The following is a 27,164-nucleotide window of genomic DNA, read 5'->3' on the forward strand; positions in this document are numbered from 1 at the left end:
GCAGGGCCAACGAGGGCTTTATGCCTCTGACCTGCCCCCTGGCTCCTGGACGGCCTGACATGTGACTCCACAGCCCCTGCACTGGCTTTGGGTTTCTGCTTCCCAGGGCCCAGGGTCCCCTCCTCATGTGTGCTGAGGCACTCGGGGGCAGTGACAGCCCGGAAGCATCGGGCCCAGTGGCCTTTCCATGTCATTTCCGTGTGTTTTCCTTTCACCAAAAGGAAGAGGAAGTGGGAGGAGGGAACCCCAAACCCCTTTGTAGGGCCCCATGAGAGCACATGGCTTCTCAGTTAGGGACCCACACATCAAAGGGTCTATTTGCGTCTCTACCGAGGGTCACATGGAAGTGACTCAAATGCTGCTCAGATGTGCGGCAGCGGTCACCCAAGCCGCCCCTGTGGCTGGGCCGACCCAGGGCAGGCGGCCCTCTGGCCCCGAGAGGGCCGCCCGTGCTTCTGTGAGCATTCGTGCAGTTTCTAGGGCTCATCAGACGTGCCTGAAATGCCCTCCGAGGAAGCACTACTTCTCCTGGCATATGGAATCTTCTAGAACTGCAGACCCTTCCAGGCTGAGCTGTACTGCTGAGCAGCGGCGAGGCCGCAGGAAGATGGTTTCCGCCTCGGGGCTGGAGGTTGGCAGTGTGTGACCCTGGGGGGTTACGGAAGACGTCAGTGCAGAGGTGCTCCCGAGTGTTTATTAGCACAGCTACTAATAGAATAATTGGGGTCACCAGGAAGTGCTTCAAGGACTCTGGGCTCCTTGCCGTGGCCGGTCTGCCTGTGGAAGCCAGCTCCTTCGCGCTCGCTTCCGCTCTCAGGCAGGAGAGAGCTCACTCTGGTTGCTGCTTTGCGTGGGGCTATCGAGGCCCGGGCTCGGGGCCTCACGGTTACTGGTGTGGTGCCCGGCGGTGGCTGAGTGGGGGGACCAGGCAGGAGGATGGGATCCAAGCCCCAGCACCGTTGGGGGTTCACGTGGGGGACGCAGGCGTGTGTGTGCAGCTGGAGTCCTGACCACACCCCAGGGCCTGGAAGGAAACAGCCTCCCCGACCGCCCGCCGGAAGCCACTGATGGTATCTTCAAGAGCAAAAGCCTGCGGGTGCTGGCACCTTCGGGCCACGCCCCCCTTCCCAGGACCCTAGATTCCCACAGAGTTTCGAGTTTGAGGGCAACACAGGTAGTTGTGGGCTCTGAGTCTGGTCTTTTCCGGCCACCTGCCGAACAGACTAGAATAAATTGTCTTGAGTTTGCAGAAGGGAGGCCAGGAGGTGAAGTGAGTGATCACACACACACACACACACACACACACACACACACGTCTATCCATGTGGATACGCACATACGTGTCCCCCCCCCCGCCCCGGGGAGATTTTGAGAAACACAATTTAATTGTGTTCACCCTCGGCTGTGTCCTGGGCTTGCAGGATCCTACCGCGGGCTTGGTTTAGAAAACAGTTCCAGTTTCAAGAGGCTCAAAGTAACTCCTAGATGATCATCTCAAAACAGGATGCAAATAGGCCTGAGCAATGGGGCTCTTCCTTATTTTGCAAATGAAGTCACCGCAAGTGGGAAGTGCTGAAGCCACCTAGGGCCACGCGCCCCCTGGCAGCCTCCCCAGGCCCTAGGTGCAGGAATTTAAAGGCCAATCGTGGGCTGTTGGGTTTCCTGCAGAGCGGCTTTCTCGGCCTTCTTCTCATTGTCCCCTTGGAGGTCTCTGGGGAAGTCGGGTGGTATTTAAAACCCGCAGCAGCTGTCACCAGGCTGCGCGGTGGGTCTTGCACCTGGGTCTGTGTCTGGGCACCGAGGGCAACCGCGAGGAGGGGGGGGAGGGGAGACGGGTAGGGGAAGGTGCCTCCAATATCCCACTGGGGGCTTGCCTGACTCTCGAATGCAAGCTGGAGGTTGTCACGTTGTCACGTTGCCGTTGGTCAAGTCACACGGCAGCTCCCGGTGGCCACCAGCAAGTCCAAATTTTGTTGGCAAAGGGAAGAAGCCTTTCATGGCTCTGTACCAGCCAGTCCAAACCGGCCTGGGGCTGCTGTGGGTCCTAAGACACGTGGCCCCTCCCTGGAAGCTATACATTGAGGGGACAGGAGCTGGGTTGCAGGCTCTGGAACTCCCATCACTTCTCTTAGGGAGGCCCCTAGTGGTGAGAGGCGCCATCCCCAGTGGCCCACCACTTTTGGAGACAGAGCTTTGCAGCCCCATCTGAGGGACTGGGGGAGCCCTCCTTGTGTGTGTGTGTGTGTGTGTGTGTGTGTGTGTGTGTGTGTGTGTATGCACCAGCCTCCAGGGCCTAAGGAGATGCTCCCCTGCTTAAAACGACAAAACAAAATGAAACAAAGCAAAAACAGGCAAGAAAGGCAACCAGGAACGTGCACCTGCTTTGCAGAAGACACAGTCATCTTTGAAATTCGGACGGGGTGTCCTCCCTGCCCTCCCCCGAGGACCTGAGGACCTGTCTTGGGCTGTGGTTCATGTGCACATTTGCCAGCCCTCTTCCTCTGTGGATGGGAACCCCAGCGCCCTGGCCAGTGTGCCCCGGAGGAAAGCAAAACCCATCCCCGTTTCGGGGAGTGAGCCATCCTCAAGTCTTGCTTCCTCTTCCTCTTGGATTATGGAAGTTGCCTCTGGTAACGCTGCATAAATATCCTGGACGTGGCAGGAAACTGATGGAGTTTCTGAGGCTCAGACGATGCCCATGGCTTGACCTGGCGGCGGACCGCGACTCCCACCTCCTGGATGTCTGAGTGCGTCTTAGGTCGGTTGACAAGAGTCCCCCACTTCCTGCCCTCTCCAGAAGGAAACCAAGCGGCCTCCTGCGGTGACGGGCTTGGCTTCCGGCAGGGCTGGCAGGAGAGTGGGTTTTGAGTTACGACTTCTTTTCCTGTTTGGAAGGAGCCTGCTGTCATCACGCTGGCCGGGGACCTTACGGCGACTGTCACGAGAGCCCAGCACGGAAGCTGCAGGTGTGGGAGGAGCCCCGCCCTCGGCGGCATCCTCTCAGAGCCCGGGAACTTGGAGGGACAGCTGTTTACTGCTCCAACAGATGTTTCTCATTTTTTTTTTTTTTAGCCCCATGGAAACTTTGAATCACGTAAGCGCCTTTCCAGTGATATATATCGGTCATGATTCATACCAGGGCGGTCTCACGCTTCCAGCCCAAACCCACCAACCGACCAAGGACACTGGTCAGTTATTTTCTACCAAATCCTGCCCTTGGCAAGCCTGAATTAGGTGTTTCCGCTTTGTAGGGTGATTCTTTCATCTCTGGCCTGATGAGGGAGGATTTCCTCAGTCCGAGTGGGGTAGGGTTGAGTCAAAGGTGAGGCTGTCCATGTTAGGCCGCGCCCGGTTCCGAGACATCAGCCGAGCCGTCCTCTCAAGCATGCCTTCCTAGGCCACCCTTGCTCGAGGGGGAGCGAGAAAATCAACCGGATGCCGAAGTCGGTTCTCCAAAGAGATCCGAGGAACACCTGCGTCCGAATCCCTGGGAAGGTCTGGAAGGCATGCAGGTTCCCAGGCCCTATCTTGAGCCTGAGGGCTGGGGCCTGGGCCGGTGTGTGAGCAGCACAGTCATCTCTCACCCCATCCCCCTGGCACTTAGGACAGCCCCGCAGCTGGTTTAAAGAGCAGGTGCTGTGCCGTCTTGGAACTCTCCAACGTTGAACGAGCTTTCTCTCACTTTGATTTTGCAGTGGACCCTGCACATGCTGTAGCTGGTACTGGGCCTGCGAATCTGACCAGAGAGGGGGCCAATCTAAGTAACTGGCCAAATAGCTATTTCATGGAGGCATCCGCTCCCCCGGGGTGGGGTTGGCCAGAGTGGACCACAGGCCCCAGTCGGTCAGCATTTGGGACCAGGGTAGGGTGGGGTGGGGGTGCTGGGCCGGGCACAATGACAGAGAAAGAAATGCTTTCCAGGGAGTCCCCGGGAGCCTGGCTGGTTAGGAAGCTCTGCTGCTCTTTCTCAGGTGCTGTTTCACCCCAACAGCGGGGCTGCTGGAGAGTTCGGAGCCCTTCAGACGGTCCGCCTGGGGCCTTACAAGGCCTTCTACGTCAGCGGTGAGTCGGGTGTGCTGTGCACCATCCTCCCTCAGGCCTCGGGCAGTGAGTGTGGGCTGCCCTCCTTCAGGGGCGCTCCTGGCACCCAGGGGCCCCCCAGCACAGGCCCTCGGCCCCCACAGATAGGAAAACAAAGTCTTTTTACCGTTCACCGAAATTTCCAGCAAGCTCCGAGCTAGTCAGCACACTTGACACAGCCCTTTCCCCACCAAGAACCCGTTTCATTCCATTGTTGTGCTTTAAATGCCAGTTTGGCCGAACATGAAATGGGAGCTTAGAGATATTTTAAAGTGTAATTTACTTGACAATAGACTGTTTCAGAAAATAGACTCTAGAGGTTGAGTTAGCAAACCAGCAGAAGGCTCTGCTTCTTGGTTCATTCGCTGACCATCTTCAATGTATATTTTAGAAATGTGATACTGGGTCAGGATGGTTCTCAAAACCTTCCAGTGGCTTCTTGCTGCCCACTGGATTCAGGCTCCTTCCATCCTGGGTCCCTCCACTTTTCCACGGTCAGTTCTCCAAGGGCAATGGCCTTCTTCCTTGGCCTTGTATCGAAATCTCTCTCCACTGCGAGGTCCTCCCATCAAATTCTAGTACCTTGGTCATAAAATCCAATCTCATCTTGCCAGCTGCGTATGATTTGGAAAAACTCTGATAAGGGTCACATTCTGCTATATATGCCAGTTATTTGGGTAAATGTTTGTTTTTTGGGAGGGGTCCTGGGGGTACACAGTTATTTCCACTACTAGTTTTGAGCTTTAAATTTTTTTTTCATTTTTTTCCAATTATTTATTTATTTATGATAGTCACAGAGAGAGAGAGAGAGAGAGAGAGAGAGAGGCAGAGACATAGGCAGAGGGAGAAGCAGGCTCCATGCACCAGGAACCCGACGTGGGATTCGATCCCGGGTCTCCAGGATTGCGCCCTGGGCCAAAGGCAGGCACCAAACTGCTGCGCCACCCAGGGATCCCAAATTTTTTTTTTTAATGTAAGAGAGAGAGCATGAGAGAGAGAGAGAGCGCGCACAAGCAATGGGGAGGGTAGAGGGAGAAGCAGGTTCCCAGCTCAGCAGGGAGCCGCATGCAGGGCTTCGTCCTAGGACCCAGAGATCATGACCTGAGCTGAGACACTTAACTAAGCCACCCAGGCGCCCCTAGTTTTGAGCTTTGTAAGGTATTTCGTTTTTGTGGTCTCTAAGTGCTGAGCACAGCATCTTGTACCTCGTAGGGACCCTAACGTTTTTCTTTTAGTGAATGAAAAACAAAAACAAAACAAAATCCGGGACCTGGTGCAGATTCCAATTTGATTCAATTATTTAACATCAGGGTGTTCCAAAGAATTATATAATAAAGAACGGAAATGATTATCCCTGACTGTAAATCCGTGACCCTGGAGAAAACATGGCATAAACACAAAACAAGTTCTTTGAGTTCGTAACTTGAGGGATATTAAAAATGCCACAAGAATCGTTGATCCTCCAAAACCTACAGTGCAAACCAGTCAGATATTTGTTATGCTTTCAGATGGAAAGTTTCCAGATTACAGTCCTTACATTACATTATCTCAAAGGTATGGCTTCTCCAGGCTGAGTTAATTTCAGAAGTCAGGGCCCTGCCAGAAAGCCCTTGGCACCGCGGTGTTGGAATCCTGAATGTTGCTATGAAGTAATCGGACTGTTTAGAACGATCACAATCGGACAGGAATTATGATACCCAGGGGAGGGCAGGTCTGTTCTGAGGAGTCACCAAGGACCCAGTAGTGTTAGCATGAGGATGCGGAGGGAAGACCTCTCAACAGCTGGAGGTGTGTGTGTGTGTGTGGTGTGTGTGTGTGTGTGTGTCTTGAGCCGGGGGTGGGGCGTGTGACACACATGTTCTGACCCCTCCCTTCCCCTTCTCATTGGGAATCTGCACCCCTGTTTCTTAAAACTGCTTTCAGATAAACTACATGTGTTGACATCTACTACATTAGGTTAGAGAACGGTGCGGAGGGACTTCATGGATGGATTTTCAGGTTGCTCCTCTCTGGCTCCCTCCTCCTTCCTAGGATTTCACCCATCAGTTCTCTTCCCTTGTGGCAGCTCTGAGCCCTGGCCCCTGACACCTCAAGCTAAAGAGACGACAGCTTTCTCCCTGGGCTCTTACTGCTCCAAGCTGCACAGACTGAGGGGGGTCCTGTTGCGGGGGGAGGGGGCTGCACAAACTCCTAAATGCAGACCCAACCCATGGAGACCCTCTCTTTCATTGATCAAATTCTTTCCGGTCTTTGCCTGCCTTGGTAACTTCCTGGTGCCTTCAGGGTTTCTTTTCCCCCTAAATATGTCTAGAATTCCAAATTGTTCTCAATAGGGGGCTGGTCCTATGGAAGCTAACCCCCCCCCCTGCTGGTTTCTCCATGGTTCTCAAAGTGGAAGTCTTAAATTTTTCCAAGAGGAGTCCAGCCCTTGCTCCACTGATCACAAACCTCATTCGCTGCCCTTTACTGGCAACGAAGGAGAGCTTAATCTGGACTCCAAACTTGGGGCAAAGACAGTGACTCTTTCTGAACGACCCGAATGTCAACCACAGCAGGAAAACCATTAAGGAGGGCTGCCTTAAAAGCTGTGTGGTTTGCCCATTCTTCTCTCCCTGCTGGGGAAGCCAAGAGTTTCTCTCACATATATCAGTGCCAGGAAGAGCTGGGCTTCCCCTGAGCCACTGAGAAGTTTCTACCCTGTTGTTTGGCTGCTAGGAAGCTCGGATGCAAAGTAGGCATTTGGGATTTACTGTATGTCTGATGGCTGTCCCTTGCCTTGATTGCTTTCATTTATTCAATCATATTATATTAACTCCTGTCTGATACCTTAACTACTTTTGTATGGAAAAGGCAAAAAAAAAAGAAAAAGAAAAAGAAAAAAAAAAGTCACCCAAATCGCTAACTGCTGCTGCCAGTACTCTATTTTTGTTACTCCTCTTTGGAGGTTGCCTTCATGGCCAGATTCGAATTCATGTAAGAATCTCAACTGCAACCCAAAGTGAAATTACTCACCTCGCCTTCCTGCCCAGTCCACCAAACTGAGTATCATGGTGTTCAAGAAATCAGTGTTTGGGAAAAAAAAAATCAAATTTCCTCACAAAGGGTAGAGATGAGAGATAGCTGGTTGACTGTCGAGTCATACTGGCTCTGAAGGCAAGTCCCGGAGAAGTTCCAGATCACTCTGGACAAGAGGAGCATCACTGGTCTGAGCACCAAAAATCTCAAGGTGACTTCACAGGCAGAATGGTCACTTGAATATTCAAGTCCTGGGATGTTTGGATTAATGTAAAATCAATCAGAATTCTCCTCTTTCCACCATAGGGCCAAAGCTGGGTCTGACTGGGTATTTGCTGTCACCCCCTCTCTAGGCGGAGCCAAAGCCTGTGATGGAGACGTCGGACCGGAGCAGCATCATGAGCCTCCCCTTATTTTTAACCTGGAAGATGATGTTGCAGAAGCTGTGCCTCTAGATAGAGGCAGCGCCGAATACCAGGGCGTCCTGCCCAAGGTCAGAGAGGTTCTTGCAGATGTTCTTCTAGACATTGCTGGTGACAACACCTCCAGAGCGGATTACACTCGCGATCCTTCGGTGACCCCCTGCTGCAATCCCCACCACGTCGCCTGCCGTTGCCAAGCCACCGGATGGACCGATTTCCCCAGGGGCAGATGTTAGGAAGCGAGACAGGGCAAGTTCACACTCCAGCTCCGGATGCTGTAAAACTAAGTCTCAGGATTTTGTTCTGAGGCTCGAGCTTTGCATTCCCCCCTCCCCGCTTGAGAGAACAGCTGGGTGGGCCTAGAGCAGAAAGCACCCAGGCTTTGCCGTTAGATCTGGATCAAGGCCCAGCTTTTGAATGTGGGCATTTAGCCTAGCTTGCAAGCTGATTTTGAGGACGAAAGACGATGATACATGGAGATGCCTGCCATGTCACCCGACACAGAACAGGCACTTAATACATTTTAGTTTTTCTCTGTACCCAGTTTCGCTGGTCCCATTAGCATAGATTCATCCCAACTGGGATCTAGGGCAGTGCTTCTCCATCTCTGATCCGCATACGTATCACCTGGGATCTCATGGAAGTGCAGATTCTGACCCAGTAGGTCTGGGGTGGGGCCTGAGATGCTCCATTTCTGGGCAGCTCCTGGGGGAGGTGGGGGTTGCCCTGAGTAGCACCAAATGCAGGCTAGGACAAAGTTAGATGTTTCTGGGTCTCATCGCTCAAGAGTCCACAGATTAATCCCCAGCCCTACCCGCCTCCTCCTTCCCTTTAAAGATCAAACGACTGTATCCTAAAGATTTTAGGCATCTTCCTGCTTCCTAAAACCAAGAAGAGATAAAAAATTTAAAACCTCAAAGATGCATTGCCATGATTTTATTATTAGTGTCCTGAATGGGACTCAAAGGTAATAAATGATTTATTCCAATCACTGCAAAAATACTTTGCGTGGCTGAAAACAGTCTCTCGCTATACGTACGTAATATACAAGAAATACAATTCAAAGAGATTTTCCTATAAGTACATTTTTACACGGCATACATTTAAAAAGGATGCCCTTTATCGTATAAAGTTCCGGTTATAGACCAATATGGTTAGTTAGCATTGACACTATGGCTGTAACATATTTCGAGTAGCAGGATGTGTATATAAGGGTCTCCCGTACCCACTGGCAACGAGGGCAGAGGAGAGTTTGGAGAGCCGTGGACCATGTCTCGTGGCTTAAGCAGGCGGCACCTGGGATTCCTGCCCCCCCTTTCTGCACACACAATTTGTACTCCATTCTTCCACCTTCCTGATAGGGGGGGGTTTCCTGATTTGAGGTGCGCTTCTCATCATGACTGCTTCGTTTTGCCCTTCTGACTTCCACGGCACAAGTTTATCTACCAAAATCAAAACAGAATGGCCTTACTCCTTCCAGGTAGAGGCTGTTAGGCAAGGCTGCATTATCAACAGATCTGTGCCCATGCGGGGTCAGCAGGGGGAGGCTGGCACAGTTTTTGCGTATGTCCATGGACTGACCCTCACTTGTGGCCACAGAAAGTCCACCCGTCTTGCGTAGGTGTAGACGAGTATGGCACAGTTTCAGAAAATACTGACTATATATAAAATACGTGTGTATGTGTGTGTATTTCTATGTATATGCATGTTTGTTTTTTTTTTTTAAAGGCTCATCTTACGTGTAAACACAGACTGCTAAGTCACTATGAAAAAGTCAGTAAATACCCTTGGTCCCACTTCCCTTACTCTTGCTCATAGGAGTAAGACCACTGTCAGAGAATGTGTAGATTTGTAAAGGTTGGCGTGTTTTTACAACAAAAGCTGCTTCCTGAATACGGCACCTTTCTAAGGTACCAGAAATGATCAGTTCTCTTTTCTCATTGTGGATGGAGCAAAGGAAATCCCCAGGAGATAAGAGTGATCATATTCAGGAAAGTGTGAGTATATTACAAAAAAAAAAAAAAAAGACCCTACTCACAAGGACTTGTGTTCTGAAGGCAAAGGCCTGGGGAGCCCCTCATGAGATTAGGCAGGCAAGCCCATGTTTTTAACCATGCTGACTCCAAGATCACAATCCCGTAAGTTTTTAAGGGATGTGGGTAGAGGTGTGAATTTTGGCCAAGTATGCGTAATAGGCATGCTGGTGCAGAATAATGGCAGGGAGGGGAGTTGTCCAGCATCTCCTCTCCTGTTGGACATCGTTGCCAAAAGGATGGGAGATGGTTCACGTCGAGAGGACATCCCAGTGGCACTCACGCCTCTGGTCTCCATGAAATGAGATAGAGAAGACTGTCTGCTATGACATTGGGGGGTTGTAGAAGCTCGATCCTGTCCTCCCTGTCTGCCTGGAAGCTGGACAGCAGGGCGTCTGGGATCTGCTGGCTTCCATGACCCCAACTGCTGGCTCTAGGGTCTAACAGGGGCCTCATTCAGTGATCAACGCTCTCGCTGGCAGGAAGCCTTCCTTGTGTCTAAAGAAAAATCCCAGAGGCAAGTTAAATGGACTTTCTCACATTTGGTCCTGAAGAGGGAGACAGGACAACCGGCTCCTACCCAGCTTCCTGGCAGTGTTTAGGTGAACAGGCCTCTCAACAAATTCTACCACTAGATCTTAAGCATCTCCATTGTTTTTTTTTAAACTCCAAACAAATGATCTACACAGTGTACCTATTATTTTATACAGGTTTTCTTTGGCAAGGGACCGCCTCCTGAAAGCCAGGATCTGATGTACCCCAATTTGTACAAAAGGTTTTAGGGTTTACTTTGATTACAGCTAAGAATCTAATTAATAATCTAATTGTCTTTTGGAGCAGTCACAGACTTTCGCCACAATCACTGAGATGGAACCTAGTGAGTGAAGGTTCTAAACCTGGGCAGTGTAGGACACATATATCCCCGCTCTATCTACTCTGCTCTGGTTCCCAGAAGACACAACTTCAGGTAAGTGACCACCAACTTTTAGGGGGCCGGAAGAGCTCCCTTTATGGCTAGTCAGGGCATGAGAACCCAAAGGCAAAGGAGGCAGCAAGCCAATGGTTGTTTTTATATTTATAATTCGTATTTTTAAGAACCACTGCTCTCCAGCCCTAAAATATAAATCGTACTTGTTGGCACTGCATCTGGCAGTCTGCCTCTTAAAAGTCAGAAACGTAAATCTCAAGCTGCAGTCCGTAGAGCCTTCATGGGCAATCACACACCCCACCCTCCCATATCATGCACAGAGGACTCTAGAACAGCCTTTTAAAAAAAATAAAAATAAAAATAAAAAAGCTGACTGGGCTTACCGGATTGTCCCAGGATTTATAGGAGAAAGAAACTAGACCTGCCTTCCATCCTTTTGCAAATGAGATTTCAACTGACATTATAAGATAACGGTCAGGAGAAAACATCATATACCAAGACCTAATGGGCTCTGAAGCAGGGCCCGATCTGGCTCCAGGAGGCTCACTCAGTTGACTCTCTAAGTCTTGGTCCAAACACAGCTTCCGTGTCTCGAAGATTTTAGGTTCACTCTCTGTGCCACTCTCTAACTGCAGCTCACGAGAGCGGTCTGGATGGTGCTCTAAATGGAAGCTTGAGGGATCAGAAGGATCTGCTAAGCTAAGCTAAGGCAGCCACCCAGGGAGAGAACCCTCTCGTCAGACGCGGATGCAGGGAGAAGCCAAGCCTTGCACCCAGCCAACCCCGAGGGCTCTTGCTGCCAGAACAGCTGAAGCAAGATGCAGGGAAATGCCCGGGAGCTCTCCACCGAGGCTCCCGCCCTCCACCCGGCTGCTGGGAGCCTGGGGTCCGCCCCATTAGAGCCGCGCGAGGGTGAGGGTCTAGCTGGCTTACAGAGCGCAGCGGCCCAGCCCCGTTAGGTCCACGTCTTTAGCAAAAAGGCAGCATTCTGCAAGGACATCCTTAGGAGCCTCAGGCAAACGGGTTTATGCAGGCACGAATTCCTACCTTGTGAGCAGTACAGAGAGTGCTAAAGAAGCCAAGTTAAGGATTCCAGGCCTCTGGAGGTAGTGAGGCCGCCGAGACTCCCTGGGTTAGTATTCGGTTATTCTACTGCTGCCGGCTTTAGCCTGACACCTGATGGCTGGTCTGTCGGGCCCGAGGCACACAGCACAGCGCATCACCTAGGGCTTTCTGACTAGTGCAGAGGAGGTTAGTTGTTACAGGACTAGATAACAGGGCAAGTGACTTCGCCTCTTGCATGAGGAGAAGGCTTCCTTCTAAGCACACAGACTGAGCCACTCGGTTAGGGGTTCCTAATGCTCACAGGGGGGAACTCATTCTCATCATCAAGACACACTGGTCCCGTCGCAAACTCATGTTCAGGAATAATCTCTCCTCGGAGGGCTCCGCCGTCCTCAGAATAACCTGGAAGCCAAGAATGAGACGTTGAGAGAAGCCCGGCGGCCTGCTGTCCTTATGCTGTGACCTGGGGGCGGGACCTCCAGGGAGACCACAGAGGCTGCCTTTGCCTTCTGAACGGAGAGACTGAACTTCAGAGGAGTCCAGAGCCCCACCGTGTGTGGCATCCAAGCCTCCGGACGGGCTGGCCTCACCCACCTGTCTACCCTAGACATCTCCGACTCGCTACTGGTTGGCAATTCTCAGAGAGGCCAAGGGTTGACACGACTTGTTGGGGGAGGCGATAATTTGGGGCTGCGCCTGCCGGGTTTGGGAACCCGACTTTTAAAGGCTGTTCTTGCGGTCGCACCTGGGAGGAGATAAGTGGTTCGGGGAGAGCATTCCATCTACAGGTGACCGTGAAGACAGAGGAAGTGGCGTCAGAAACAGGCCCCCACGGTGCCCCACCACCCCCCTAGCCCCCACCAGGCCCCCACATCCACTCACCTGGCACCGTGGAGGCGGACCAGGTGCTTGGTCTGGCTACAGTTGCTGCGTAAGACTGAGGTAATGAAGGTCTGAGGTCATTTTCTTTATTTTCTTCTGTTGTTCCTGAGCTAAGCAAGCTAATTGCAGCAATTGTGGGGGAGGGGAGGAGAAAAAAAGAGATCACATATCCAGGATACCGTCACAAGGAAAAGCACTGGGCAGCTCAGGCTTGCAGTTTAAAGTACGGACCTATGAGTTCAAGCTGGGTCATGTGACCCCGCCAGTGGCCTTGAAGAGCTGGGGTCCATCACGCAACTTCACAATGGACCCCTTTCTCTTCTATGCACTAAACGAAGACTGGCCCTTTGCTCTTCCTGGTACACCCTGGCAAGGACCCTAAGACACGCTCACAAGGAGGGGTGATGTGTGGGCGAGGGGGCAGGGGCAGCTCACGGTGTCCAGGCACAGCAGGGAGAGGTCACCTTGTTCTCGGTCATAGACATCAAGAGAACTTTTCAATTAAGTTTGGTCAGTATTTTTGAGCACCCAATGTACGAGGAGGAAAGGCCACAGAAAGACATTGTGTTTCTTCAATTGTGTGTTACTCCTCCTGGCACTTTTCCAGAAGTGCACAGCGTAGTGAGGGTGCCTGACTTCGAGCCCAGCACAGAGCAGGTGCCCTTAGAGGTTTGCCACCGAGATGGCCGGCGAAGAGGACAGACAAGCAATGGCCCTAAAGCCTGTCGTTCTTGGCCAACTGACAACCTGACACAAAGCGGCTCTTAAAAAGACTTTTTGAAAACTAGTCTCTTCACCTGTGGGTCTTGATTAAGACACATTCTCCTCCGTCCTGAGGGTCCAAATTGTAGATGTAAAGGTGTCCATCGGATGATGCGACCAGCAGCCTTGGCAATTTCTGGATCCTAAGAGCCAAGGAAAACACATGCTGTGATTACGACAAAGACGAGCAACGGGCCAGCTTCAAATGACAAAGCCTCACCCACCCTGGCTGTCACAAGCTGCTTCTCCTGCCATCAGGAAACGTTTACCTGGTCTGCTGGCCCCGGATTCTGGGTTTCTGGCTATTTCTTTGCATTCTGACCTAGCGATCTACCTTGAGGATTATTTCTTGTCTTTGAAAATAATTGTGTGGGTGATACAAAACCACGCGTGTGCATGCTATTACTCTATGAAGAGCCACTGCCAGCAAAAACATCAGCTGACCTGAATGGGACACAGCCTCTGGCTTACGTGTGTTTCTGCCTTTAACAGTGACAGAAAGGACAAACTTAGCTCACCGCGTTGCTGGCCAGTTTTATCAGATTAAAAAAAAAAAAAAGTTTACCTTCTTTAACTCTTTTCAATAAAATATCTGTCAGCCCCATAGGTGTCTGAAGCTGGACCGTGGAACTAGAGCCTTTTTAGAGAGTTACATAAGAATGGGAATTGTTTTCAAGACAGCGTTATGACCAGAGAGCTGAGGTTCCCATGCCGACTTCCAGCTGTCCCCAGAGCACAAATGATGACTAGGAGGAAAGACAGTGGATGGACACAGCGGGCTTCGATTCTGCACGCCCTTCCTCCTGGCCATCTTGTCTTTCTTTTCCTCTTTGTACATGTTTGGGGGTTTTGCACTTTGGGCAAACAGCTCTGTGAGAGCTTATTCTTGTGGAGGGTGGGTGGTGCCGTACGTACGTTGAGAGAGTGCAGATGTTCCTCTGACCCGAGAAGTTCAGACGTCCGGTGGCGAAGGCCCTGTCCTGGTTCATCATGTCTGACACCTGGGTGGGGAGGTAGTTGGAAGCAGCCATGAACATCTTTCCCATGTAGCCAGTCCAGGTCGAAGGCTCTTCTGGTCGGCTGGGGGAGCAAGGCACAGGTGGAGGTGAGCCGGCCCCGCAGGCCTGGGCATCGGGCCAACGGTCCACACGCCCAGGTGCAAGGAGCTGTGCTCACTGCAACAAAAAGGAACTGTGCCTTTAGCATAATGTTCTACCCCCAGGAACAGCCCGGGACGTACTCTTCTGGCAACAGCAAAAGGACATTGAGCGCTCATTCGTCCTTCGGAAGGGCCATTGCAAAGCTGTTAAGAGGTTCCCAAAGCTACCACTTCCCTACATTAAAGAAGTTGCATGTAATGATTAGTCTGATTTCCAGATTTTTAAGAAGGGGGCTAGGGTCGGGAGTGAGATGGGATCGATATCTGGACTCTGAAAAGGAAGCTCAAGCCTGTCCCGGGCTCGTGGAAGAACAGAGCGATCTCGGTGTCAAGGCCTCCCTAGCCAGACTGAGTGGGAAGCAAACCTCCGGGCAAGATGCTTTGGGTGGTGTGTGATTACAGCCCTGAAGCCACCCTGCTCCCCGGTGATTCACGACGACAGTAGAGATAATTCACGGGGACCTGGTACGACCCCTGCAGTCATCAAAGTTCATCCCAGGGCGGCTGCCAGACAAAGAGGGTGGTTGCTCTGTTGGTGAGAGGTGAGAATGGGCAGGAGCACACACCCTGCCTTCATGCTGTGCACTCCTGGGAGCACCTGCTGAGAGGCCACTTGTCCTCAGGGCCAGAGCCTGGTAGGGCACACGCGCTGCAGCCCAGAAGCCCTGGGGTTTACTTCTCACTCCGTTTCCCAACCAGCTGGGTGGTCTTTGGACAAACCAGGTCAAGAGCCGCTCGGGGGGAGGAAGGGGTTGTTCCTAGCTATCTGAGATCCCTGACGGAAACAGGAGAGCCTGGATGGGGAAATGAGTTCAAATGGCAACCTCCTGTCTGAAGCACCAATAACAAACTCCGATGAAGACATGGGGTCACTTTGTCACAGCACCTTGGATTGAAGGTCATCCCAGCAGGCCAGCCACCCTCCTAAGCTCTGAACAGCTCCCCAAGAGATCCGGGCTTCTGTTTTACGAGCTGAGAAGTGATAGAAAAGTCCAGAGAACAGATAAAAGCCCTAGGGAGAACATGCAGGGTTAAAAGTCCAACACACACTGTGCTCTGCGATGCACATGACCAGGGGTGGACACTCACGGGGTTGCTGAGACACAGGAGCAGGGGAGGGGGCAGCCCCTGGGGTTTCCGACACCAGTGCCGGGGGCTGGAGGGGAGGGATGAGGTTCCCAGAGGAAGAGCGCTGCACTAGCCTGTGGAGGGAAAAACGGAACCAGGCTTTGGTTGCTGGTGCCCATGGATGGAGCTTCAGAAGGGGGACAGAGGCCAGGTGCCGTGTCACATGGACACACTAATACACACATAACAGCAGCCGCGTAGAGTGTCAGACAGACACATGCTATGCTGAACACACGGAACAGAGCCCATGTACCATGACCTGCTAATTAGGTGGAAAAAGTAATTTTCTCGTAGAAGTTCTATCACAGGAGAAGAATTATTTCAGTTACAGAAGAGGGGCCTCTCCTGGCACAAGTGTGAAACCCAGCGTGGAAGTAAGTCCTTGGGACATTTCTCGGACACCCCGGAGTGTGCACTCTGGAGCAGCCCTAGAAGCTTGGCGGGCTGTTAAAACGTGGCCCTTCTTGTAGACGGAGGCCAGCTTTGAGCAACACGCTGGACTGCTCTGAACCCCAGCTGCCTCGGTTATGAAACTTGGACGCCTGCCTTCCAGGACTACCATGGGGAGCCGAGGGAGGAAGTGTGTGAGAGTACTCTGTAAACTACTAAACGCTCTATCGATGTGCGAGTGTCACTGTCATCGCTAACTCGACCGCCTGCCTTCCGTGGGTAACGAGCTCATCGCTAACATTTCATGTTTCAATTTCCTATGATGACACCCAAGAGTCAGGAGCCATGAGTTGTCTGAAGTCCCCTGAGGAAGGCATGACCTGTTTACTGTGCTACCAGAAGCAAGATCTTGACCTTGGGAAGAGGACAAGAGGCCAGGGTGACACTGCCACGGAGAGTGGTTGGGTGGGAGGAGAATCCCTCATTGCTTTGCTGCTTCCCAGTGTAGGAGAGCTCCAAGGGTAGGCATGGACATGCACGTAGCAGCTAGTTACATTCTAGTGCTCACATGCTACAGCAGAATTTCTAGGAATGGCCTCAAGATTCCACGCCCTGGTCCCTAGAACATTGTGACAGTGACAAAATAGCCCTCCAGTGACTGTGTTATGTTTATGGCTCAGACCACCATAGGTAGAGAGATTATCCAGATGGGCTTGATCTAGTCCCATGAGCCCTTAACAGCAGAGAGGTCTCTCCAACTGGTGGCAGACGAGGAAGGCAGAAGGAGAAGTTGGAGCAATCCAGAGGACAAGAAGGAATCCGTGCGACACTGCGGGATCGAAGGCTATGTGAGAAGGGAAGCAGGTGGCCTCTTGGGCTGAGGGCCACCAAGCATGTGGGCATCTCACTGCTACCACTGCAAGGCCCTGGATTCTCACCAGGAACAGGACTGAGTTTGGAAGAGGGCCCCAGGCTCCAGATAAGAGCGTGGCTGCCTGGCACCTGGATTTCTGCCTTATGAGACCCTGGATGGAGAACTAGGCCGTGCCACCCCGGGCTAGCGACCTACAGGGCTGTGGCATAATGAATGTGTGCTGCTTTAAGCCATTATATCTGGGGTCACTCGTTACAGCAGCAAGAGGAAACTAATACACACGCCACTGGCTGCAGGGGAAGGCAGCTGCACTCCTGCCACTGGTACAGCCACAGGCACTGGGGGTGTCTCCCATGCGCCCCAGAGGCAGGCAAGGTGGCGGGATTCACATATTATTGTACCCATAGCTCTGCTGCCCCCCCCCCTTTTTTTAAGATTTTATTTATTTATTCATGAGAGACAGAGAGAGAGAGAGAGAGAGAGAGGCAGAGACACAGGCAGAGGGAGAAGCAGGCTCCATGCAGGGAGCCCCACGTGGGACTCGATCCCAGGACTCCAGGATCACGCCCTGAGCCACCCAGGCGTCCCTGCTGCCTAATATTTCTTAATGTCTACCGTGTGCCAGGCACCATGCTAAACACGTTGGCTCAAGGAACTCACTTAATCCCCATGACAAGCCCAAGAGGCATTGATGATTATTTTGTACGGAGGTACGGGAAGGTTAAATTACCTGCCTGGGTCTCTCAGTGCAGGGCAGCCTGGGCCAGAGCCGGGGGTTGAGCTCAGGGGGGTGGCCCCGGATTTTGTGCTTCCACGCATTACACCACCGAGGTTTGGTCAGCATACACTCACCACTTGGGGGAAGGCAGAGCCGGTAAGGCCGAGTGCATGGCATTCAGAAAGTGAGGAAACCACTTACGCGGGCAGTGGGAGCACAGAACCACCTGGCTCCTCTGGTCGGGCACTGACTTACCTGTTAGTGAGGTGCTCCAGCTTGAAGATGTGCACGGTCTCAGTGTTGCTTGAGGCACAGAGGAACTGCGAGTCCATACTGAACACGAGAGAGCTGATTGTCACGTACCTAGGGAACACGGCGACGTGGAGATGGACTAGTGAGCCCGACAGGGGAGGGTGGCTGCTTTACAGTTCAAAACCCAGCTTTGTAAGAAAACTGGACATGTCCTGGGGAGTCTAGGTATTCCAAATCCCCCTGCCGTTGTGTCATTCCTAATTTAGAAATTCACTTTGGCAAGATTCGTAAAGGGCCATGGTCTCGGGTGGGAAGAAACAAAGCACCGCCCCTTCCTGTCACCTTGGACGTCTTCCAGCGGCTCTGTGCACTGATCCAGCTGCAAAGGCTACCGCCAAGAGGTTCCCCGCCCATCACACTTCACGGATTACTTTTGGGTTGTGACTTGCCTGCGCTCTCGTTTCTCCTTTGCTCGCTGCCCTGGCACCCATCACAGAAGGTTTCCCGTGGCTGAAGCCCTGTGCTAGGACAGCGGCCGAGCTGTCAGGTGTACTGAGCACCCAGCACAGCGTCTAAGGCAGGTGACCTCCTCCGGGGGAGAGGAGGGCACAGAGCCACCCTCCACACTCTCCCTGGACGGCTGCCAGCCGCCCACCATGGGTCTTTAGTGTCTACTGTAACATGGGTTTCACGGTGGACACAGACCTTTTCATGCCCCTTCGAAACTCGTAGAGCTTTTGCCCATCAGGTACAGAGAACACCCGGATGACAGTGCCCTGAAAAAGACAGCAGGAGGACATTTCAGACTTTCAGACCATGAACGGCTTCAGACCAAGATGTCCCTTCAGAGACGAGCTTGTTTTATTGGTTTTGAACAGCTGTCTCTGAGGAGGAAGCACGAAGTGTTGGGCATAGAGGCTTTTTTGTTTGTACATGGCCACAGAAGTGATTCTTGGGACGGGTGTGAAACACTGTTCCCCTTTCCCTCCGTGCCCTAGCTCAGGGCTGCGTGTGTGTGTGTGTGTGTGTGTGTGTGTGCGCGCGCACGCTCAAAATGCTTGGGCTTCCTGGAATAGCCAGTCTCCGCCTGTCAAAAGACACATGCTTTTCATGGCATTTGAAATTCAACTGGATCACCTTCCCTGCCCATCCCAGACAGAAGAGACCGATCTCTCCTGCTAAATAGCACAACTTTTTGTTTACACGGTTCATGAAATGCAGCCTCTGTCTGTTTCTAGGGAGGATGTGCATGCGTGTGTCTCACTAAGACCACACGCTTTTGTGTCGAGTAGCTTGCATCTTGCATAGCAGAGGCCTTCGCTCTGTTGAATTATGTATCCACATACACAGCATGCATGGGTCAGAGGCTCCCCTTGGAAATGGATTCCAGGTAGGCCCAGAGACCAGTCAGTCCTTGTCCCCAGCCCCATCTCATTGGATCTTTGGCCCCAGGGAGCTGCCCGGCAGAGCTGTGACAAGAGAGCCAGTGGAGACGCGGCAAGTGCACTCACTTTTTCAGAGGCGCTCGCTAGTTTTGAGCCCAAGGCATTGAAGGCGATGGCGGCCAGCGTCCCCTCGTGGGCAGCAATCGTGCAGACTGTTTTCTGTTGGTGACAAGGGAAAACAGACACGGATGCTGGGGCAGAGGGAAGATGCATTTCCCTTCCCTCCCCTCCTTCGGAGATGCCCTCCCGCCTTTGCTGGGCTCCCTGCGTCTCTCTCTGCACCAGGCCATTTACCCAGGAGCCATACAGCCTCTTCTGCTCTATCCAGATTCTGCCGCAGTTCCTGCCCTCCTCCTGCCCTCTGGAAGATGGACAGCCAACCGCAGGCCCAAGGCGCAGCGATGCTGCCGCGGCTCACCCTGCACGCCGCTGTCGGGGGCTTCCCGCAGCAATCGTGCCCTGCCCTGTGAAGCCGCAGGGGGCACAGGGCAGGAAGCGTACATCCGTACACTGTCACCTACTTCAGCCTGACAATGGGCCACCTGCTGGCACGTGGTTTCCACTCCACTGTCTACGTCTGCCTCGGCCGGCGAGCCGCCTCGCAGGTTGACTCACGGCAGCCAGGACGGGTATCATTACCTTCTCCTCCATTCCCAGCCAGACTGTGGCCAAAACAAACGCCCCCGGTGTCGCTTCTCCCTCTACACCCCGCCCCGCCGCGACCCAGCCTGCACATCACCTGCCACTGACCACGCAGCCAAGCAGGTGGGCTGGGTCAGCTGGGTCACTGCCAACTCACCAGGGAGTGTCCATCGTAAAGCACAATCTCGCCTGTGGTCAGGCTTCCAGGGTAGGCCACATACGAATTGGAATGGTTGATGGAGAGGGCACAGAGACCTGGCAAAGAAGGGACAGCAGATGAAGAGACCTCGGAGAGACCAGGCCTGGAAAGGGCATCTGAAAACAGCGCAGCTACAGTGCCACCTACTGGCGAGGGGAGGGACGGCTTAGCCGATCTTTCCTGCGATCAGGGAATCTCTACAGTAAAATTCACACTTGATGCAGGCCGGGTCTCCGCAGCGAAGCAAACAGAACTCAGAATACTGAAAAAGTTCTTCTTGACATTTTACCACGGGGCTCTGAAACCGCATCTGTTTCTCTTTCATTACCCTCTAAGGCTCTAAGAGACTTTACGGAAATAAAGGCCGTATGTCTCAGCCTTCCTGCAGGTGACTGCATGCAGCTGGCCACTCATAGCCAGTTGGGGAGCCCAGGGTGGAGGGTCGGGGGGAAGGACCTATATAGAAACTGTTCATTTCTTTTTTTTTTTTAAGATTTTATTCATTTACTCATGAGACACACACACACACACACACACACACACACACACAGAGGCAGAGACACAGGCAGAGAGGGAAGCAGGCTCCACGCAGGGAGCCCGACGTGGGACTCGATCTCGGGTCTCCAGAATCATGCCTTGGACTGAAGGCGGCGCTAAACCGCTGAGCCACCTGGGCTGTCCGAAACTGTTCATTTCTAAGCCAAATAAATGTCTGCCTCGATTAGGGAAATGGGCACCTCCAGAGACGCAAGTTCATTTGAGGGCTGAACCTTCAGGTAAGATGGATCTCTGCCATTGAAATAAGCTAAAGAAAGAGGACATTTTGGTCTTAAGGTGCTTTGACAATATTCCGGGAGAGCAAACAGCCAATCACATCACTGAACCGATGTAGACAGTTTTTGTTTATAAGGAGACTCAAGGTGGGGGTAGTTCTAAAAGTGTTTAAGTGAAGGATTTTCACAGCAGTGGTCTGGATTGATAGTAGAGGTGTCTGTGACAGGAGTGAATTCAAGGAATTAGTAGAACCAAAAGCATTACCAGAATTAGTAGAACCAAAAGCAGAACTTTGAGTTTAAGCAAGTGTGACCTCTTTTTAAATGAAAAAGGCAATTGACAACTTTGTCACAAGTTAGGGTAGGCGTGTATATATATATATATATACACACACACACACACACTAAATCATGGGTGTAGAGCCCACCCTTGTGGGGCTTGAACTCACGGCCCTGAGATCAAGATCTGAGTTGAAAAACCAAGAGTCAGACACTTAACCGACTGAGCCACCCAGGCGCCCCACAAGTTTAGTATATTAAACGGTTTCTTAGACAGGTATAAGAAAAACTTTACATCAGGCTAAAATGCACCCAACCTAATCTGCTGGGGGCGGGGGATGAGCAGAGAAAAAAAAAATCCAACACTGAGAACTGAAACCGAGGTCCTCCTTCCTGCTCTCTGGCTTTGATGAGGACAAAGCCAGGGCTGTGTTCTTATCACTTGCCACACAGAACTCTGGGGGGAACATGACTGAGCCCAGAGCCCTTACCTGCATGCTTTGGCATCCTGTAACCCCTGCTGGTACAGGGTCACTCTCAGCCCCAGCCTTAGGGAGAGACTCTCCTGTATCTTCCCAGTTTTGCTTGGGGAACCTCAATTCCCCCATCTTCTCTGGGCTCCTTGCAATCCAAGTGCAATTTCAAGAGCAGCTAGCAGGTGGAAGGCATTCTGGTCTTGTGAAACAGGCGGGAACAGCATGGGAGGTTGGGTTGGCTTGCATGGTGGGTTCCCATAGGGCTGCTTAGCAGAAGAGATGGTAAGACTGGACATGGCAACTGGGCAAGGACTTGAGGACCATGCCAAAGAGTTAAGATCTTAAAAATGCCCTGGGTACGCGCCAGAGGTTTCTAAGCCCGTATGTTTAAAAAAAGCAGTGTTAATCAAGACCACAATGAGGTACCACTTCACACTCACTAGGATGGCTATAATCAAAAAGACAGATAATTGGAACCCTCCTACGCTGCTGCTGGGAATGTAACATGGGACAGGGCTTTGGAAAACAGTCTGGCAGTTCCTGCAAAGGTTAAACACGGAGTTATCATATGAACCTCAAATTCTACCCAGGAGACATTAAATCCTACAGCCATATACAAAGCAGTATCATTCCTAAGAGTCAAAAAGTGGAAACAACATAAATGTCTATCAACTGATAAATATGGGTAAATACCCTTATGACGGAATATTATTAGATACAGAATAAATGTTCTAACATGTAAGTGAAAGAAGGCTGATACAAAAGGCCACATATTATATGATCCCACTTACATGTAATACCCAGAATAGGTAAATCTAGAGAGACGTAAAGTAGATTATGGTGACCTGGGGCTGGGGGTATGGGGGGTGGTGGTTAAGGGCTATGGGGTTTCTTTTTGGGGCGATGAAAATGTTCTAGAATCGGTTGTGGTAATGGTTACACAACACTACAAATATACTAAAAGCTATTGGATGGTGCACTTTAAATGCGTGGATCATACAGGATGTGAATTCTAGCTCAACAAAGCTGTTAGGAAAAAAAAAAAGGAGTGTTTTAAGAATATTTGTTTGGCAGAGATGGGCTGAGGACATGGAGTCAAGACCTAGGTCTGTCTACGACTCTGTAACTCTGGCTGAGTGATTTGTGGCCTTTTGAGGCTCACACCTTTATCATCCATGACATGAGGGGGCTACAGTGACCTTTCCAGCTTTAACATTCTAAGATGCCAAGTCTTCGTTTATTTACATCCTCCTCTGAAAATATCAAGGCCCATCTTTGTGGCAGGGAGAACGGGGAGGTTTTTGAGCAGAAAGCTTGGACTTTCGAGCTGCCCTTTAGAGTTCTTTTTTTTTTTTAATTTTTATTTATTTATGATAGTCACAGAGAGAGAGAGAGAGAGAGAGAGAGAGAGAGAGAGAGGCAGAGACACAGGCAGAGGAAGAAGCAGGCTCCATGCACCGGGAGCCCGACGTGGGATTCAATCCCGGGTCTCCAGGATCGCGCCCTGGGCCAAAGGCAGGCGCCAAACCGCTGCGCCACCCAGGGATCCCTAGAGTTCTTTTTTTTTTTTTTTTAATTTTTTAATTTTTTAATTTTTTAATTTTTTTGTTTGTTTTTTCTTTCTTTTTTTTTTAATTTAATTGAAGTATAACTGACATATATAACATTATGTTTCAGATGCACAACATAATGATCGGATATTTGTATATAATGTATCACGAGTGAGGGATAGTCTAGTGAGTCTAGTTAACATCTGTCACCATACGCAGGAAATTTTCTTCTCGTGATGAGAGCTCTTAAAAGCTTACTCTCTTACCAACTTTCAAATATGCCATAGTGTTAGTAACTATAGTCTCCATGCTGTACATCACATCCTCATGACTTATTTATAACTGGAAGTTTGTAACTTCTGACCCTCTTCGTCCATCCCCCCTCCCTCCCCATCTCCCCACCTCTGGAAACCACCAATCTGTTCTCTGTACCTTCTTCTTCTTCTTCTTCTTTTTTTTTTTTTAAGATTCTGCTTATAAGTGAGATTATACAGTATTTGTGGTATTTGTCTTTCTTTGACTTAACCCACATAGCATGATGCCCTCGAGGTCCATCCATGTTGTCCCCAATGGCAAGATTTCCCTTTCTTTCTTATGCCCAAATAACGTTGCATTGTACATACGTACATACCACATTTTCTCGATCCGTTCATCCAATGGGCATTGGTCTTTCCATGTCGTGGCTGTTCTAAATAATGCCGCAGTGAACATAGGGGTGCAGATGATCTTTTTCGGGTTAATGTCTTCATTTTCTTCGGATAAATACCCAGAAGTGGAATTGCTGGGTCACATGGTAGTTCTGTTTTTTAATTTTTTGAGGAACCTCTGTGCTGTTTTCCAGAGTGGCTGCACCAGTCTGCGTTCCCACCAGCAGTGCACGAGGCTCCTCCTTCCGCTGCATCCTCGCCAGCAATTTGTATCTGTCTTTTTGATACTAGCCATTCTGACGGGTGTGAGATGGCCTTCAGAGTTTTTGTTGTTGTTCTTGTTAAAGTGTAAATATCCCAGAAAGGAAGAAAAGCTTACATTTCTTCGAGTAACATCAAACCTTCGGTAGTATCTGACAGTGGGATGACACTAGACTCTAACAGGGAAAGTTCGATGGCCAGGGCAGGCCTACTCTGACACATTACACCTTATCTGAGAGCTTTGCCTCTGGGCTTGCGCATCTGCCAATCCACTTGAATTTAGCCAAGGGATCCTGCACACCAACCTTTGCAGACTTAATGAAGGTCCCCAGAAAGGCTTCCACGAGTTTCTTAGATTTCGCATGGTTCTGTTCTCAGAGTCAACCAGCTACAAGAATGCATTTTTATTCCTTCTGAAGCCCCCGAGGAAAACATCAAGAGCTCACTTGAGGCTTAGATGTTACCATTCTCCTCGTCTTGTTTCCCAGCACAGGTGTCACACTAAGCCTACTCCAGGAAGGAAATCAGCTTTGTCTCTGATATCATTTTACATCACAGAAAAGTCATAGTGTAAAAGACTTGCAGAGTCCAGAAAATACAAAGCAAGAGAAAAAAAAATATATCACTCATTGGTCTAAAACCCAGAGGCTTTTCACCATTCTCAATATTCGAGCATATTTTCTTCCAGTCTTTTTTCTATATAGGAATTCGGGGGATCCCTGGGTGGCGCAGCGGTTTGGCGCCTGCCTTTGGCCCAGGGCGCGATCCTGGAGACCCGGGATCGAGTCCCACGTCGGGCTCCCGGTGCACGGAGCCTGCTTCTCCCTCTGCCTGTGTCTCTGCCTCTCTCTCTCTCTCTGTGTGTGTGTGACTATCATAAATAAATAAAAAAAAAAATTAAAAAAAAAGAAAGGAATTTGGTTTTGGGCAGCCCTGGTGGCGCAGCGGTTTAGCGCCGCCTGCAGCCCGGGGTGTGATCCTGGAGACCAGGGATCGAGTCCCACGTCAGGCTCCCTGCATGGAGCCTGCTTCTCCCTCTGCCTGTGTCTCTGCCTCTCTCTCTCTCTCTGTGTCTCTCATGAATAAAATAAATAATAAAAAAAGGAATTTGGTTTTGATGTGGCTTTTGGGTTTGCTTAAGAATTGACACACAGTCTCATGAATCACTGTCTGCTCTAACTTCACTGAAATTGTTTGGCTGTAATTCTTCTGCAGTGGGAAAAGAAGTGCCTGTGATCGGTGCAAGAACTGATGGGATCGTTGGCTGGAATAAGAAGGAAGTCCCATGATTCTAGATCATCCTCACCTTGGTAGTTATAGTATGACTTGACAAACTTCAAGCAAATTAACAGCGACTTATACACTGCAGTTCCCTCTGGGTCGACTGATGTCTCAGAAGATGCTTTCCAAGTTTCACAAATAGAAATCTCTGTATTTGCCAATGTTCTAGAGCCACTTACCCCACCTGTATTACCCTTTTTCAGAAGGAGCGCTGGCTTGGGCATAAACCGCTCCTTTGTTCTACCACACACACTGCTGTGTGGTATAGACGGTTCCCCCGATGTTCTGTAGAAGGTCTTGTTTACGGCACCGCCGAGTTCTGCAGTTGGCAGAGCTTGCGTGGAGATCTCCACCCTCACTGCTCAGCACACAGACTGCTGTGCTGGCAGGAAATTAATTTCTAGCCCCGTCTGGCCAAACCCTTTAAAGGAAACAGCCTGCAATCTTTGACACAACAGGATTGGCCGTGACATAAACACAGACGAAAGGAAGGAAATTTACAGCCGCATTAGATACTGGGTGCGAAGCAATGGTAGAGCTCTGTGTATAGAATTTATTTATAATTCACTAGGTTACAATCCACTTGGCATCAGTGCGCTCCAGCCAGTTGGACAAGGGACTCCGTTTCTCTTGTGTACCCATTAAGCATTTATCAAATCGAGAGCCAGAGTTTCCGTCTTACGTCTCCGTTTAGAAAGTGAATGAGAGAAGGGCGACAAATAAGGGAGACTCCCTGTGTCTGAAAATTTTACATTCCTGGGTCTGACGGCTCAGAGTCAGCTGAGCGAGGAACTGGTCGTGTCCCTGCAAGTGCAGCTTTGACCATGTCAGGCTGCCCTCCAGGCAGGGGCTGGCTAGGGAGCGAGCCTCGCCTTTGCTCTCCCTGCCTGGCCGTTAATCCGCCCCAAAATAACTCTGTGGGATACACATTATGGTCTCTCTTTTGCTGGAGAACAAAGGGAGCTCAGTGGAAGTTGAGATGATAATTATAAATTGCAGGATTTGAAAAAGTCTCGGGCTATCTCTCCAAAGAACACCAAAGGTGTCGAAAGACCGTATTTGGGTCTTTTCAACCCGCCCGTGGTCTTTCAGAAGGAAATGCTAACTTTGTCCTTGAATCCATTCATAACGTTTATGGGAGGCAGAGAAAACACCTCCCACTGTTTCTAATTTTTCTTGTGATAAAATTATTCCTTTACAAATCATACCCATTCTCTCTAACATAAAATACAAGGGGCCCAACCACCCTTTCAAGCCTTCTTTATACCCTGTTTAAGCTGCAACAAGTGAGGCAACCAATGAATTTTTGGAGCTAAGAAAAACAGGTACATTTGCCATAAATTAAGAGTAGATGGGGAGAAACCGCTTTTCACGAGAGGAGTGGGCCCAGTCCTGCGGGCAGAGCTGTCTTGCAGGCTGAGCATGTGAAGCCGACCGCAGCGCTGACCCCTCTGCTGGAGAGGGTACTGACCATGCCAACCCCTGCCTTTCAGAGAAATAGAGAACCAAGGCAGCTTCTAGCTTCCTGGCCACCTGGGTGGTCCCTTGCCCAAATCCATCAAGGTCTAACTCAGGTCCATTCCTGCATGAGATCTGCTCTGATTTGGCCACAGAACTGCTCCTGCCTGACCTATAGAAGAGCACCTGTTACTTTCAACTGTTTGCACCCCACAGTCCCACACTGGGTCCTAGCCCTGCAAAGTGCCAGAGCATTTGTCTTATACTCCATTACACAAAACACATTTGTCTCCGGGGACTCGTGTGGCTGGGTTTTGAGTCCCTGCTGGGTACGTGCCCTACTTATACCTGACAGCTCCTGCTGTGGCTCCAGGCACACGATACATCTTCAGTACCTACTTTCCCCGATCAGTTCAACCTCATATTTCTGGAACAAAAACCTGAC

The 27,164-nt window shown here is 50.8% G+C and overlaps 2 protein-coding genes across 5 annotated transcripts in view; one reads left to right on the forward strand and one right to left on the reverse strand.

The window, feature by feature from the left end:
- Positions 1-8,299, forward strand: part of ARSG (arylsulfatase G) — a 108,296-nt gene extending 99,997 nt beyond the window's left edge. For 2 of the 3 annotated variants that reach the window (XM_055332819.1, XM_055332829.1), the window contains exons 11-12: positions 3,972-4,062; positions 7,449-8,299. In XM_055332819.1, the coding sequence (XP_055188794.1) occupies positions 3,972-4,062; positions 7,449-7,753 (396 nt within the window). In that variant the 3' untranslated portion in view covers positions 7,754-8,299. The remainder of the gene's footprint in view (positions 1-3,971; positions 4,063-7,448) is intronic. The other variant, XM_055332836.1, reaches the window with a different exon arrangement.
- A 139-nt stretch (positions 8,300-8,438) lies between these two features.
- The window catches only part of WIPI1 (WD repeat domain, phosphoinositide interacting 1), a 32,985-nt gene continuing 14,259 nt past the window's right edge, over positions 8,439-27,164 (reverse strand). For both annotated transcript variants that reach the window (XM_055332847.1, XM_055332852.1), the window contains 9 exons: positions 19,953-20,050; positions 19,220-19,312; positions 18,414-18,484; positions 17,712-17,819; positions 14,103-14,267; positions 13,223-13,330; positions 12,426-12,544; positions 11,845-11,945; positions 8,439-8,959 (listed from right to left, as the gene is read on the reverse strand). In XM_055332847.1, coding sequence (XP_055188822.1) covers positions 8,912-8,959; positions 11,845-11,945; positions 12,426-12,544; positions 13,223-13,330; positions 14,103-14,267; positions 17,712-17,819; positions 18,414-18,484; positions 19,220-19,312; positions 19,953-20,050 — 911 coding nt within the window. In that variant the 3' untranslated portion in view covers positions 8,439-8,911. The remainder of the gene's footprint in view (positions 8,960-11,844; positions 11,946-12,425; positions 12,545-13,222; positions 13,331-14,102; positions 14,268-17,711; positions 17,820-18,413; positions 18,485-19,219; positions 19,313-19,952; positions 20,051-27,164) is intronic.

This window comes from Nyctereutes procyonoides, unplaced genomic scaffold, assembly GCF_905146905.1.
Source record: "Nyctereutes procyonoides isolate TBG_1078 unplaced genomic scaffold, NYPRO_anot_genome, whole genome shotgun sequence".
Classification (NCBI taxonomy): Eukaryota; Metazoa; Chordata; class Mammalia; order Carnivora; family Canidae; genus Nyctereutes; species Nyctereutes procyonoides.